This window comes from Scyliorhinus torazame, chromosome 3 (assembly GCF_047496885.1).
Source record: "Scyliorhinus torazame isolate Kashiwa2021f chromosome 3, sScyTor2.1, whole genome shotgun sequence".
Classification (NCBI taxonomy): Eukaryota; Metazoa; Chordata; class Chondrichthyes; order Carcharhiniformes; family Scyliorhinidae; genus Scyliorhinus; species Scyliorhinus torazame.
In genome coordinates, this window is record NC_092709.1 from 225194321 (window position 1) to 225210076 (window position 15756).

Here is a 15756-nt window from a genome sequence, read left to right on the forward strand (position 1 = left end):
CCCACTCGTCCCACCACTTTGTCCAAACGTTCATTTTCGTAGTCCAATCATTCCAATTTTTCTTCTACAATAAAAGTCCACGCTTCATCCGCCGTCTCAAAGTAGTGGTGCCTCCCTTGATATGTGACCCACAGTCTTGCCGGTTGCAGCATTCCAAACTTTATCTTTTTTTTGTGAAGTACCGCTTTGGCCCGATTAAAGCTCGCCCTCCTTCTCGCCACCTCCGCACTCCAATCTTGATAGACGCGGATCACCGCGTTCTCCCATTTACTACACCGAGTTTTCTTCGCCCATCTAAGGACCATTTCTCTATCCTTAAAACGGAGAAATCTCACCACTATGGCTCTGGGAGCTTCTCCTGCTCTCGATCCTCGCACCATAACTCGGTATGCTCCCTCCACCTCCAACGGACCCGTCGGGGCCTCCACTCCCATTAACGAGTGCAGCATCGTGCTCACATATGCCCCGACGTCCGCCCCCTCCACACCTTCAGGAAGGCCAAGAATCCTCAAGTTGTTCCTCCTTGCGTTATTTTCCAGTGCCTCCAACCTCTCCACAGATCGTTTCTGGTGTGCCTCCTGTATCTCCGACTTCACCACCAGGACCTGTATATCGTTTTCATTCTCTGCTGCTTTCGCCTTCACGACCCGAAGCTCCTGCTCCTGGGTCTTTTGTTCCTCTTTCAGCCCTTCAATCGCCTGTAATATCGGGGCCAACAACTCTTTCTTCATTTCCTTTTTTATCTCCTCCACGCAGCGTTTCAAAAACTCTTGTTGTTCAGGGCCCCATATGAAACTGCCACCTTCCGACGCCATCTTGGTTTCTGCTTGCCTTCCTTGCCGTTGTTCCAAAGGATCCGCTGCAATCCGGCCACTTTCCTCTCCTTTTTCCATCCGTGTCCAGGGGGAACACCCTCTGGTTTACCGCACGGTGTTTTCAGCCGTTAAAATTGCCGTTGGGGCTCCTATCAAGAGCCCAAAAGTCCGTTTCACAGGGAGCTGCCGAAACGTGCGACTCAGCTGGTCATCGCCGCACCCGGAAGTCAATGACAGAAAGATATAAAAGCACAGACACGACCCCCGGTGGTCAGTATTAGCTGCAGAGGAGGACCAGGACACATCTGCTACCAAACACACTCAGGGAGACAGCACGTGCAGAGTATCCAGAACGAACTGTATTATAAGAGTTAAAATAAAATAGAGTTGTACCACATACAACTGTGTTGGCTCATCTGTGCACCAGAGCACCCAACACCACATGGTACAGGAGTGGATCGATACCTGCCGGCATACCTCCGTGTACACAGACAACCAGCAGTGCCCAGGCAAAATGATAGAGCTCCCGGTTCCGCAGCCGCTCCAGTGCTACGGCGATCTCCGCGAAAACTGGCGGCGATTCCGGCAATGGTTCGAATTGTTCCTGGTGGCAGCTGAACTCCAAGACCTGGATGATAGCGAAAAAATTGAATTTCTCCTCACCATCGCCGGTGCAAGGGCAAGAGAAATATTCACAAGGTTCAGGTTCTTCAGGAGGCAGCAAAGGTACGATTACCAGGCAGTCCTGGACAAATTCTCCAAGTACTGTGAAGAAAACGCAATCCAATCGGCAAGTAAAGGTAAGAAAAGCTGCAGTACTCACCTCGTGGCTGGGATCCCGGAGCCCGAATTCCCAGAGGCCGAAATCCCGGGCCTGAGAGAGGGCTGGGTCGAGGTCGGCGGCCATCTTGCTAAAGGTATCACGCTAGCACAGTTGCGCGAGCAGTGCGCAGAACCGGAAGTTTCGTTTGCGCATGCGCGAGATGCTGCGCATGCGCAGTGAAGAAAACGGCCATCGGTAAAGGAACAGCGATTTGAGCATGCGCAGTCGCTTCCTACGTGCTACAACCGAGCGTCAGGATGTCAGAGGCCCCAGACTGCACCAATTTAAAGGGGAAACGTCCCAAATCCAATTTAAAAGGGAAACGTCCCAAATCAAAAAAACAAAAATCTGTTAAAGCTGTAAAACAACCTTCCCTCACCTGGAATGACAGCACAGTGCCGCAAATTGACCCAGGAGATGAATTTGACCTCCGAAGAACCCTCCGACAAGCAGTTACCTACGCACAAGCCGATGATTCCGACCTCGAATACTTCGATGACGATCTTTACAGTGTTTCCGGACCTCGCGAGCCCAATGATAGCTCCGTGGTCCTATACGACTATGACTCGGACGAACCTTTCGTGTTGCACATTGGCGGCCCCCACATTGAATCCGACGCAGATGCGGATTCATTTTTCGGATTTGAGGATCTTCAATCCAGCAGATATGACGTTCCAACTTATCAGTACCGGATGATGCTGCAGCCTGACATTAACAGACAGGGAGCGGTGCAAGCACACGGAGAGCGCCCTGCTGCCACACAGAGCGTGGTCCACGTCCCGCTCAACGTTCCCGACTCTATGAAAGAAGACATGCAAGACTCCAGAGCGCAGTCCTCGCATGAACCAGAAGTGACTCCAGTGTCACAAGCCTCCACAGCAAGCTCGTGGACAGACTCCACAATTGCAGAAATGCAAGACTCCAGAGCGCAGTCCTTGCACGGACAAGAAGTGACTCCAGTGTCACAAGCCTCCACAGAGAGCTCGTGGACAGCCTCCACGATAGAAGCAACGCAAGACTCCAGAGCGCAGTCCTTGCACGAACAAGAAGTGACTCCAGTGTCACAAGCCTCCACAGAGAGCTCGTGGACAGCCTCCACGATAGAAGCAACGCAAGACTCCAGAGCGCAGTCCTTGCACGAACAAGAAGTGACTCCAGTGTCACAAGCCTCCACAGAGAGCTCGTGGACAGCCTCCACGATAGAAGCAACACAAGACTCCAATGTGCAGTCCTTGCAGGAACAAGACCATGAGGGTCTAGCAACCTCTCCTGACCAACCAGCGGCAGATGATGCAAGTCTGCCATGCTCACGTGAACAGCAAGAAGGCTATAACAGCCTACCATGCTCCACTACACAGCAGCATGACCATGAAGGTCTCTCATGCTACAATGAAGGGCACAGCGCTGATGACTGTTCAAGCCCAACTGAAGACAAGCCAAAGGAATCGCCTCGTCCAAGCCCGAAGAAAAAAGGTTTATGCGCTGACCTTCAGGATCATTACAGCCGAACAGAGATTAATAATGCTGCACGGCCACAGAAGGATGCTGAGGATTTGCTAAAGAAATTTATTGAATGTTTAACTTGCAAGGAGCAGACTGAGAATTGCCAGTGTTTTAGTACGGATCGAAAAAATGGACAAGACATTGATCCTCAGGTAATGGAAATAACACAACCTGAATCATATCTACAGCAGGGACAAATGTCTCCCTTCAACACAACGCCGCAAAATCCCAACTTCGGAGACCAGCAGTTAGTCAGTAATGACTCTTCAAACCTTGAGGGGAACATTAATTGCATTGAACCTATACACACTCCACTGATAAATGAGCAGAACATTGGAGCAAGAATCCTGAGGACACCGACATCGAGTAGCCAGATAACGAATTTAAAACCCACAGCAGTTTCAAGTGAACCAAGTGTGCTTTCCACTAATGGTGAAGATGCAGATAAGGTCGACCCGATTATCCATTGTACCACACTAACCTCAGTGATTAAGCAGTTATGTATGGGGAGTATAATGTGGGCAATTGAGAACAGTAAAAGAGAGACTGTGACCATGCCAGTCCCAGCAAAATCAGACCCAGAGACCATGAAGGCATGTACATTAGACAAAGATACATATGAGGTACCTGAGAAGAAAAGTGAAACGGAATGTTCTTTGGAAAATAGTACAATGTCGATAGAAACATTGGATCCTATATTCGAGACCATACATATGGGAGAATTTGGGGGTAATAAACAAGGTTGTGCAATGTCTGGGGGAAGATTTAAAATTCCAAAGAAGAAAAGCCCAAATGAAGGACAACGGCAAGACAATGACAGTCCACCGACATGGTGTGCACCACCAGATGAAAACTCTGACAATTTATCCAACCCTAGTGAACAGCAAGCTGCTAATGAGGATCTATCCACGGGATGTGAGACGAGTGACGACAGCATCCCACTTCCCATGCAAAAGGTGCAAGGTGACAGACCTCGCCTAGTGCATACCGAGGCACTCGACGATCACGGTGGGACCACTGACGACTGCGGTGGCGGCGCACCGCTTCCACCCTCGATGGCTCGAGCCTCTCCACTGGTTGGTGCATTCCTGCATGTTCCGACTCCAGAAGTGCAGCTTCAGGGAATCTCGGCTGCCTCCAGTGAACCTGTTGGGACTCCGGACGGGGGGCATCGACGGAAGGCAGACCGGACTCCAGATGGGGAGCAGCCAAGCGCCGACTCTGATTTGCGCACGCCAGACCTTGCTCCGGACGGGCGGTGTCGCGGCCTCGGTGATGGCACGCTCAGGGTGACGGCGGATGCCACGGCGACAGGGAATGGATCGCGTGGCAGTCCCACTGGGTCGGCAGTGGCAACCAGCACCGGCGGTCCAAGATGGACACACCAATTCGCGCCATCGCCAGACGTTGATGCGAGCAACAATTCTCTCTCCAAGGCGACATGCTTCGACGTTTTTCTGCGGAGTCGCCCTTCCGGCACAGCAGGTGGCCGGAACCAGCGTGCACGGTCTCGGCCAACTTCCACATCTGGCACAGTCATCGCCTTGCATGATATTAGTGATGGTGCTACTTCGATGGCAACGACCCATCGGCTACAAGATGCCGTCCACCACAAACATAAAAAGAAAAAAGACTCCACCTTGTTCCTGGCATGCAGGGCGGATGGATTGGTGCGTAGGCGCAATCAGCGAGCTTTGCGCCGCCTTCCACGCTCGCAACTGAACCGTACGCACACGCCGGATCCTCCACTGGTTCCCAAGGATGACTTCGTGGAGATGCCACGGATCATGCCCCTTCCATCGCCACCAGAACCAAACCACAGCCAAGGCACCACTAACAAAGATGTTGAATGTTATATTTGCACGAATGAAAAAACCAAGCACTGCATGAAGTACAACAAATGGTAAAGTAGAGACTTCGGCAACAGCATCACCTCCAACAGTCCAAGGTGAACCAGTGTGACCCCAAATCTCCACAGCTGAACCGGCTTGAGGACCAGCCCATTCTTGAGGCGGTCACCCATTAGACTGGACTTATAACGCTGTTCATACGTTCAAAAAGTCAAACACTTCTGTATTATAACCTGTTGTTGTTTATTGTTCCAGATATCGTCTGACCGGACCAATGTTCAAGTTTTTTTTTTCTCTCGCATCCAAGTTTTGTTATGGTACAACCTTGTTAGTGTGACGCACCCGACATCGCCCCATGTAAATAGTTACGTCATACACACACGCTGTACACAACACACACACACACTCTTAGATGCACTCACGACACAATTATATTTATAACCACGTAGGCACATATCTTTGTAAAAAGGGGGGATGTCATGATATTCAAACACACACATCATGATAGACACACCAACAGACAAATCAGAACACACAACACCACAACCAATGACAGAAAGATATAAAAGCACAGACACGTGGTCAGTATTAGCTGCAGAGGAGGACCAGGACACATCTGCTACCAAACACACTCAGGGAGACAGCACGTGCAGAGTATCCAGAACGAACTGTATTATAAGAGTTAAAATAAAATAGAGTTGTACCACATACAACTGTGTTGGCTCATCTGTGCACCAGAGCACCCAACACCACACCCAAGCCCACTGGAAAGCCACCAGAGTTGATCAGGCAGTCTCCCCATGCAACAGAAAGCCCACCCCTCGCTGGTAAAAATGCCTGTGACTGTGGGAGGAGGCTGTTAATTAGCCACTAAAGTAACACAATTGGCCTCAGGGCAGGGTGGAAAGGGTGATCCTCCACCTTCCCTCTGCTGGCAGAATGACATGGTGGCGGGAAGATGATGTGTCACCGTCCCTAGCCTTCTCTCCCAATTTTTCTGCCCCTCTCCTCTCAGCCCATTCCTGCAGGCCTTGAAAAATTCAGCCCTTCCTACTTACAAATATTGATTTCTGTTGTCACAATTTTTGGAAAATTACTGATTTGCTCCATACGTTTGTTGCTTTGATAAAGGAAGTGCAGACAATTTATTTGATCAAAAACTTTAAATTATTCCAGGTATCTTAATTTACATCCCTGGTACAACCTGTGTTGAAATCACTGTTTGAATAACATGATTTTTTTTAGATGTATCCCCCCTTCCACCCCACAATTCCTTTCCTGAATACACTCACTTAATGCTAGAATATAGTTTGTCTAAAAAACATTCTTCAGAACTAAGGCAGTGAGTATTTTCTGACTGATTTCTGCTTCCTACCCCAGAGATTCTGAAGATAATTATCAAGCTTCATCAGCTGAAGCATGGCTCTCTGTCTAAAGCCTGTTCTGCAATTCTATGGCCAGAAGTTTCCATTATTTGCACAAAGTGCTGGCTGAGATGAGAAAAGCAGTGTGTGACTCACAAGCTACACAGCTGACTTTTCGTGCCACATTTTGCTGCACTCTGTGCAGATTAAACTTTGCAGCTTGGCCCACAGCGTCATGCTAGTGGGGCGGGACCTAATAGAGCGGGCTAACTTCCCCTGGACAATCACACTGGGCTGGGAACCATCCAACAAAGTGATTTAAATCATTTGAATGGTTCTGCTGGTTTTACACTCTATTGTTACTCTGAAAGAGTTGGAAGGGATAAATGCACTTCTAACCTCAGAGTAACGATTTTAAACACCCAGACCGAGCCCCGCACAGTACACCCCCCCCCCCCCCCTAGGGGACCCCCCAACATCTCCCAACTAGGCACCCCAAATCCCTCACCAAACTAGGTCAACAGTGCACCCTCCCTCATAGAATCATAGAATTTACAGTGCGGTAGGAGGCCATTAGGCCCATCCAGTCTGCATCAGCCCTTGGAAAGAGCATCCTACTTAAGCCCACGCCTCCACCTCATCCCAGTAGCCCCACCTAACCTTTTGAACACTAAGGGGCAATTTAGCATGGCCAATCCACCTAACCTGCACATCTTTGGACTGTGGGAGGAAACTGGGGCACCCGAAGGAAACCCATGCAGACACGGGAGAAAGTGCAAACTCCACATAGACAGTCACCCAAGGCTGGAATTGAACCCGGGACCCTGGAGCTGTGAGGCAGCAGTGCTAACCACTGTGCCACCATGCCGCCACTCCCCACCACCCGACCTGAAACTTACCTTCTCCATTTCAATGGGACCTTTAAACTCACCTGCTTTATGGCTTTAGTGCTGTGAAAAGGGGTGTGATCTCCTTCACTCTGCTCGTTTTACATTTCACACTAGAACCATGGATGCGCTGCACTTCATCAGCCTCACCCAGCCTGAGTCAGGAAGGTCATACGAGACAGATGCTTTACAATTTAAGTCGCTACGGAGTAGCAATCTGCTGTTGATTTGCACTCCGAGGAAATTACATTATGTTCACAGAAGAATAGCTTTTCATAAAACCCTTTGCACCAAATAGGTACTCCTGTATCTGCTGCTACCATTTTAAAATAGATAAGTAAATAACTAATTCAGGATATACTGCATTGTCATCCAGTGGTAGGAATGATTTGGGGTAACTAATGAGGCACTTCACCACATTACATCAATTGCATGGGTGAATATTAAAATGTTCTTGCAACAACTTCAGTGAAGTGTTACTGCTCTTGTCTTTTTGACAAAGGTGGCCTTGTCTCTATTAGGTCAGCCTGACTGCAGAGGTTTTCTCTGGGCCAATAGAGCCTCCTTACAGTATATGGGTGTAAAAGCTCAGAAGGCTGGAGAAGGTAAATCCAAAAGAAGTTTCATTGGACAAAAGTAGTGGCCACAATGTGGCTTACATTCCCAAGGTCCCAATTGGGACTCCTGCTCAGTCCTATTTTTTTATTTTTTATTTTATTTTTTATAAATTTAGAGTATCCAATTCATTTTTTCCAATTAAGGGGCAATTTAGCTTGATCCAGTGTACTCAATCCACCTACCCGGCACATCTTTGTGTTGTGAGGGCGAAACCCACGCAAACACGGGGAGAATGTGCAAACTCCACACGGACAGTGACCCAGAGCCGGGATCGAACCTGGGACCTCGTGCCGTGAGGCAGCAGTCCTATCCATTGCGCCCCCATGCTAACCCATTTATGAGACGATCTTGTCAAGCCCCAGCTGATGGGCCTCCACCGACTAGTGGAAGAGCTCGTATTCCATGAGTCCCACGGGGAGATCAATCGGGGTGTCCCATGAGTCTCATGAGGGTTATTATAGTGGAGCTTCTTCTTGAGTTCTCTGCCAGACAGGTACAACCAACAGCACTACAGCCTCCAGTATGCAGGACAAAGAATCATGTACTGAATCCATCCCAGCCGGAAAAGGTATCAAACCCCATTGCTGTTGGCACCGATTTGATCCACACCAACCATCCAGATAACAGTCAACTAGCCCACCAGGAGTCCTAAGTTGCTGCGTTACCATACACTTTTACAAGCATGTTGTAACCTTGGGTTATGAATAATGATGATAGATGCTCCATTTTCTTTCCCATCACATGGATGACCAGGAATCTCTCCTGCCCTCACCGTCTGCCAGTGGCACATGTTGGAAGGATTTATAAGTTGATACTCAACCTGTTTGGCCACATTAAAGATGCACCTTACATCAAGTCCTCAAGTAGGAGTTGAAGCTGGGGTTTCCTGCTCAGAGGCATGGTTGCTACCCAGTGAACCACAAGACCTCTGCAGAGAATGCATGGTGTGAAAAATGTTTTTGACCTACCTGGTAAGGTTGTTTTTGAGTGGAAACTACCACCTGCAGTAAATTTATATTATATTATTTGACATCATAAATTATGATTCATCTCTTAGGACCCAAAGTTCTTAATAAACCTGTCTTCAAGCTCTAAATTGTTAGATGGCTTGTTGAGCATTTTGACATTGCTACCAACTTACTGGTAGAAACCTCGCTGATTCAATTAAGGATTATTCAACTTTGACTATGGTTTCCATTATGAGCATCTCTGAAACAAGGGCCGGGATTCTCCGACCCTGCGCCGGGCTGGAGAATCCCCGGGATGAGGTGCAAATCTTGCCCCGACGCCGCCTGCCCTATTTTCTGGCGCCGTTTTTCGGGGGCTGGCGGGATTCCCGTTGACAGTGGCCTCCCCGGCAATTTTCCGGGCCCTGACTGGCTGAGTGGCCGTCCATTTTTGGGGGGCGTGGGGGGATCCGACCCCGGGGGGGCCCCCACGGTGGCCTGGCCCGCGATCGGGGCCTACCGATCTGTAGGCGGGCTGGTTACGTGGGGAGGCCATCTTTCCTCCACGCCGGGCCCCTGTAGGGTTCTGCCATATTGCCAGGGGCCGGCGCGGAGAAGGGAACCCCCGCGCTTGTGCGGAAATACGCCGGCCGGTTCGTGCATGCGCCAGATCACGCTGGCCGTTCCGTGCATAAGCTAACTCGTGCCGGCCTTTCGGCGCCGGCTGGAGCAGTGGGGACAGCTCCGGCGGCAACCTAGCCCCCTAGAAAGGTGAGAATTTCTCACCTTAGGGGGACGTTGATGCCGGAGTCGTTGGCGTCGGTTTTCCCACCGGCGTGGGGACATAGACCCATTTTCAGAGAATCCCGCCCAGGGTTTTGGGCTAATTTACAGTTATTAGAATTAATGGACATATTAATATGAACTAAGATTTGCTTTGATGTAAGTGCGAGTTGTCAATTTACTAGGGTATTAACCATAAACAAAACAAATATGAAATCTTAATTTGTCACATACTTTTTTTTTAACCAATGCAGCACCTATTAGGAGAAGTGCTATGTCAGATAGAGGTAGAACTGGATGGGCGTTTTACCACTGTAAGGAAATCAGAGAGCAGTCTCGGGAATCTTGTTACCAATGCCATGCTTGAAGCTACTCATGCTGATGTGGCGTTACTCAATTCAGGTATATTTTTCTGCAAGCACCTTTATTTAGAATAATATAGCAGAAACAATTTAAAATAAGCACAAATCAGTAAGGGGATCAAGGGTTATGGGGATAAGGCAGGAAAGTGGAGTTGAGGTTTATATCCGATTGAATGGCAGAGCAGACTCGATGGGCTGAATGGCGTACATTTGCTCCTACGTCTTCTGGTAAATCTCACTTAAAGTTGGATTTTCTTTTCCCAGTTCCTCAACATGGGTAATACCATTTTATGAGGCTATAGAGGGGTTTTATCTGTGCTGAGGCGCATGGGTATGGATCACTAACATTTCAAGTTTCATGTAGAATCAAAGGCACCAAATGCTTTTATGGTTTTCAGTGGCTGGAGGAAAAACCTTTATACTAGTCTGAATTAGCAATGCACGTTATAAAAATGTACTCCTGATGTTAAATTGCATGTTCAACTGCTTTTTCAATGTAATAATTGTTTCTTCCTCTATCCCTCTAAGGTGGTAAATTTCAGACCCCCAGCATTCTCTGGGTGTTAAAACTATTCCATAATTCCTCTCTGATCGTTCTACCAATTACTTTGAATCTATGGGCCTCGGCTATTGGTCTCTCTGCTAACAGAAAGAGGTCCTTCCTATTCACTGTACCTGGGTTAGAGCATTTTGTCCACTTGAGGCTACCATAGACACATGTACCAGCAGAGACAGTTTGCGAGGAGAAATAATAAAAGATCCATGTTTAACAACATCTGGCGCTCCCCCCCTAATAGCATTGTAGGCGTACCTATACCACATGGACTGCAGCGGTTCAAGAAGATGCAGTTCTAATTCTAAACAAGATAGTGAAAAATCAGAAACATTATTTTCACGTATGACATTTTTGGAAGTTTTTGTCTACTTTCTGTAAACAGCATTTTAAATTGGAAATTTAGGGACACATTGAAGCTGTGTTAGATACACACAAGAGACATTCCAGCTTAGGTTTAGCAACAGGAAAGCTTGCACACTACACATATACACAATCTGATCTTGCCAAATTAACCATCCAATCAAATAAAACGCTAATTATTACAGTACCATCATTGTATTGCTGATGAATGTATCATTGTCTATGTCCAATCTACCTGTTGGTAGATCATCTATATCCCACGTTGGCAATAGTAGCTGCAGTGTTTCAAAGGCAGATTTTGCAATCACAGATACCAATGGAGGTGAAGAATTATAAGTTATTTTGAGACACTTACACCTCAGCAAAATGACTATGGGCGCATAAAAAAAAAGAGTCCATTCTAGGTAGGATTAGTGGGGTCATGTCCTGCACTTGTACCGCCGGGAACGACCTACTATCTAATGGCACACTTTTTTTCCGGGCCTCAACGCGGAATGTCCCGTCGAGGCCGCACTTACCGTAATTTCCTGCATTTAGGAGCTCCACTCGTCAGTGCAGGACCCGATCTCTCAACCCCCCCAATGCCCAACCCACCTGTTGGGGGTCCTTGAGCCCCACGCACCCCACCTCATACGGGCAGGGCACCCAGGCCTGGTCCCCAGTGTGCGCAAAATTCCACCTGATCACTTCCAGCCTGGCACCCTGGCAGTTCTCCTGCCATCATGGCAGTGCCACCTGGACACCCTGGCAGTGTCAGGCTGGAACGCAGGTGGCACTGCCAGGGTGCCCAGGTGGCAGTGCCAGACTGGCAGTGCCAAGGTTCCCGTGTGGCATCAGCAGTGCCAACCTGCCCATATATCTGCCACCCTGGGACCTCCGATCGCCTGGGAGACCCCCCGATCGTGGGAGACCCCCCCCCCCGCTGTTTGTGGGGACCAGTGTTAAACGGCACCCAGCTGGGATCTCCTTGGCGAGGCCATTAGATCCCCGATGCCAGTCCGATCTGGCATCGGCAGAGTTAAATGAGCTTTCAAACTCACTTAACTCTGCAAGTCTGGGTCACGCCAATTGTGCGCGGGATCCAGATGCGAGACGTAATGACCATCGGGAATCCCGGAAGTGACCTCTCGCGTGATCTACCGGCCATTTCCCGTACCTAATCCGATGGGCACTGCCGGTAAATAGCGCCCTATGATGCCGCAGAAAATGCACTAACAAACTATTTCACACCCAAGAAAAATGCAACATTCGAAACAATTGTCTTCTGACAGATTAAGCAAGAAGCAAATGAGACAATCACACGATTAAGGCAACGAGCAACCAAATGTGACTTTGGTGATGTTGAACAGGAAATCAAAACAAATAATCAAGGTTGTCTCTCTAGTCAACAGAGCTGAAAATTACTTAAGAAAGACAGAAGATGTCAGAGCTGTGTGAGTTAGTAAGATCACGATCGCTTTTGGAGTTCCGAGCTACTGAAGTTGAGGCTGCCAACCGTAAATACCACACTTCAAATTCAACTCCTGTGGGCACTGTTCATTACTCATGTGCAAAGAAACCACCTTCAAAGCAGCAAGTCTCACAAAGATAGGTGTAACTTCACAGAATTTACAGTGCAGAAGGAGGCCACTCGGCCCATTGAGTCTGAACCAGCCCCTGGAAACAGCACCCTACCTAAGCCCACACCTCCACCCTATCCCGTAATCCAGTAACCCCACCTAACCTTGTTTGGACACTTAAGGACAATTTAGCATGGCCAATCCACCTAACCTGCACATCTTTGAACTGTGGGAGGAAACCGGAGCAGCGGAGAAAACCCACACAGATTTAGTCGATTTCGGCGGGAGAACAGCAGGTGAGTCAGTTTCAGTGGGAGCAGTGCGGAAGTGGCTGCTGGGAGGTAAGTCTGTCCTTTAAAAGCACTTGTCTTTGCAGGGGCAGGCCAGTCGATTTCGGCGGGAGAACAGCTGGTGAGTCAGTGTCAGCGGGAGCAGTGCGGAAGTGGCTGCTGGGAGGTAAGTCTGTCCTTTAAAAGCACTTGTCTTTGCAGGGGCAGGCCAGTCGATTTCGGCGGGAGAACAGCTGGTGAGTCAGTTTCAGCGGGAGCAGTGCGGAAGTGGCTGCTGGGAGGTAAGTCTGTCCTTTAAAAGCACTTGTCTTTGCAGGGGCAGGCCAGTCGATTTCAGCGGGAGAACAGCTGGTGAGTCAGTTTCAGCTGAGCAGTGCGGAAGTGGCTGCTGGGAGGTAAGTCTGTCCTTTAAAAGCACTTGTCTTTGCAGGGGCAGGCCAGTCGATTTCGGCGGGAGAACAGCTGGTGAGTCAGTTTCAGCGGGAGCAATGCGGAAGTGGCTGCTGGGAGGTAAGTCTGTCCTTTAAAAGCACTTGTCTTTGCAGGGGCAGGCCAGTCGATTTCGGCGGGAGAACAGCTGGTGAGTCAGTTTCAGCGAGAGCAGTGCGGAAGTGGCTGCTGGGAGGTAAGTCTGTCCTTTAAAAGCACTTGTCTTTGCAGGGGCAGGCCAGTCGATTTCAGCGGGAGAACAGCTGGTGAGTCAGTTTCAGCGGGAGCAGTGCGGAAGTGGCTGCTGGGAGGTAAGTCTGTCCTTTAAAAGCACTTGTCTTTGCAGGGGCAGGCCAGTCGATTTCGGCGGGAGAACAGCTGGTGAGTCAGTTTCAGCGGGAGCAGTGCGGAAGTGGCTGCTGGGAAGTAAGTCTGTCCTTTAAAAGCACTTGTCTTTGCAGGGGCAGGCCAGTCGATTTCGGCGGGAGAACAGCTGGTGAGTCAGTTTCAGCTGGAGCAGTGCGGAAGTGGCTGCTGGGAGGTAAGTCTGTCCTTTAAAAGCACTTGTCTTTGCAGGGGCAGGCCAGTCGATTTCGGCGGGAGTGGAGCTGGCTGGTTAGTCAATTTCAGCAGGAGCTGAGAATTTTTAAAAAAAAAATTAGTGTTTTAGGCGGGAACAGGAAGTCGACCCGCGGACGTCTGGGAAGACCCTCACCAATAAATTCTGGTGGAGAGGAAACCCGAGACACTACACGTGTAGTGTCTCCCACCTGCCCTCCTCCTCTAACCTAATAATAAAACCCATTGGTCTGAGGTAAGTACCATATTTTATTATATTATTATTATTTTTTATAAAAAATTTAATTTAGTTGTTAGCCTGATCTTGGTAGAAAGTTAGAGGAATGGCAGGGAAGGGAGTGCAATGTTCCTCCTGCAGGATGTTTGAGGTGAGGGATGCAATTAGTGTCCCTGCTGATTTTACCTGCAGGAAGTGCTGCCATCTCCAGCTCCTCCAAGACCGAGTTAGGGAACTGGAGCTGGAGTTGGAAGAACTTCGGATCATTCGGGAGGCAGAAGGGGTCATAGATAGCAGCTTCAGGGAATTAGTTACACCAAAGATTGGAGATAGGTGGGTAACTGTAAGAGGGACTGGGAAAAAGCAGTCCGTGCAGGGATCCCCTGCGGTCGTTCCCCTGAGAAACAAGTATACCGCTTTGGATACTTGTGGGGGGGACGACTTACCAGAGGTAAGCCATGGGGTACGGGCCTCTGGCACGGAGTCTGTCCCTGTTGCTCAGAAGGGAAGGGGGGAGAGGAGCAGAGCATTAGTAATTGGGGACTCTATAGTCAGGGGCACAGATAGGAGATTTTGTGGGAGCGTGAGAGACTCACGTTTGGTATGTTGCCTCCCAGGTGCAAGGGTACGTGATGTCTCGGATCGTGTTTTCCGGGTCCTTAGGGGGGAGGGGGAGCAGCCCCAAGTCGTGGTCCACATTGGCACTAACGACATAGGTAGGAAAGGGGACAAGGATGTCAGGCAGGCGTTCAGGGAGCTAGGATGGAAGCTCAGAACTAGAACAAACAGAGTTGTTATCTCTGGGTTGTTGCCCGTGCCACGTGATAGTGAGATGAGGAATAGGGAGAGAGAGCATTTAAACACGTGGCTACAGGGATGGTGCAGGCGGGAGGGATTCAGATTTCTGGATAACTGGGGCTCTTTCTGGGGCAGGTGGGACCTCTACAGACAGGATGGTCTACATCTGAACCTGAGGGACACAAATATCCTGGGGGGGGAGATTTGTTAGTGCTCTTTGGGGGGGTTTAAACTAATGCAGCAGGGGCATGGGAACCTGGATTGTAGTTTTAGGGTAAGGGAGAATGAGAGTATAGAGGTCAGGAGCACAGATTTGACGTCGCAGGAGGGGGCCAGTGTTCAGGTAGGTGGTTTGAAGTGTGTCTACATCAATGCCAGGAGTATACGAAACAAGGTAGGGGAACTGGCAGCATGGGTTGGTACCTGGGACTTCGATGTTGTGGCCATTTCGGAGACATGGATAGAGCAGGGACAGGAATGGATGTTGCAGGTTCCGGGGTTTAGGTGTTTTAGTAAGCTCAGAGAAGGAGGCAAAAGAGGGGGAGGTGTGGCGCTGCTAGTCAAGAGCAGTATTACGGTGGCGGAGAGGATGCTAGATGGGGACTCTTCTTCCGAGGTAGTATGGGCTGAAGTTAGAAACAGGAAAGGAGAGGACACCCTGTTGGGAGTTTTTTATAGGCTTCCTAATAGTTCTAGGGATGTAGAGGAAAGGATGGCGAAGATGATTCTGGATAAGAGCGAAAGTAACAGGGTAGTTATTATGGGAGACTTTAACTTTCCAAATGTTGACTGGAAAAGATATAGTTCGAGTACAATAGATGGGTCGTTTTTTTGTACAGTGTGTGCAGGAGGGTTTCCTGAAACAATATGTTGACAGGCCAACAAGAGGCGAGGCCACGTTGGATTTGGTTTTGGGTAATGAACCAGGCCAGGTGTTGGATTTGGAGGTAGGAGAGCACTTTGGGGACAGTGACCACAATTCGGGGACATTTACGTTAATGATGGAAAGGGATAAG

The 15756-nt window shown here is 49.1% G+C and overlaps 1 protein-coding gene across 2 annotated transcripts in view; it reads left to right on the forward strand.

Annotated features, from left to right (window-relative positions):
* LOC140408969 (mannosylglucosyl-3-phosphoglycerate phosphatase-like) overlaps positions 1 to 15756 on the forward strand; it is a 93187-nt gene that overhangs the window by 33047 nt on the left and 44384 nt on the right. For both annotated transcript variants that reach the window (XM_072496944.1, XM_072496945.1), the window contains exon 4: positions 9845 to 9992. In XM_072496944.1, the coding sequence (XP_072353045.1) occupies positions 9845 to 9992 (148 nt within the window). The remainder of the gene's footprint in view (positions 1 to 9844; positions 9993 to 15756) is intronic.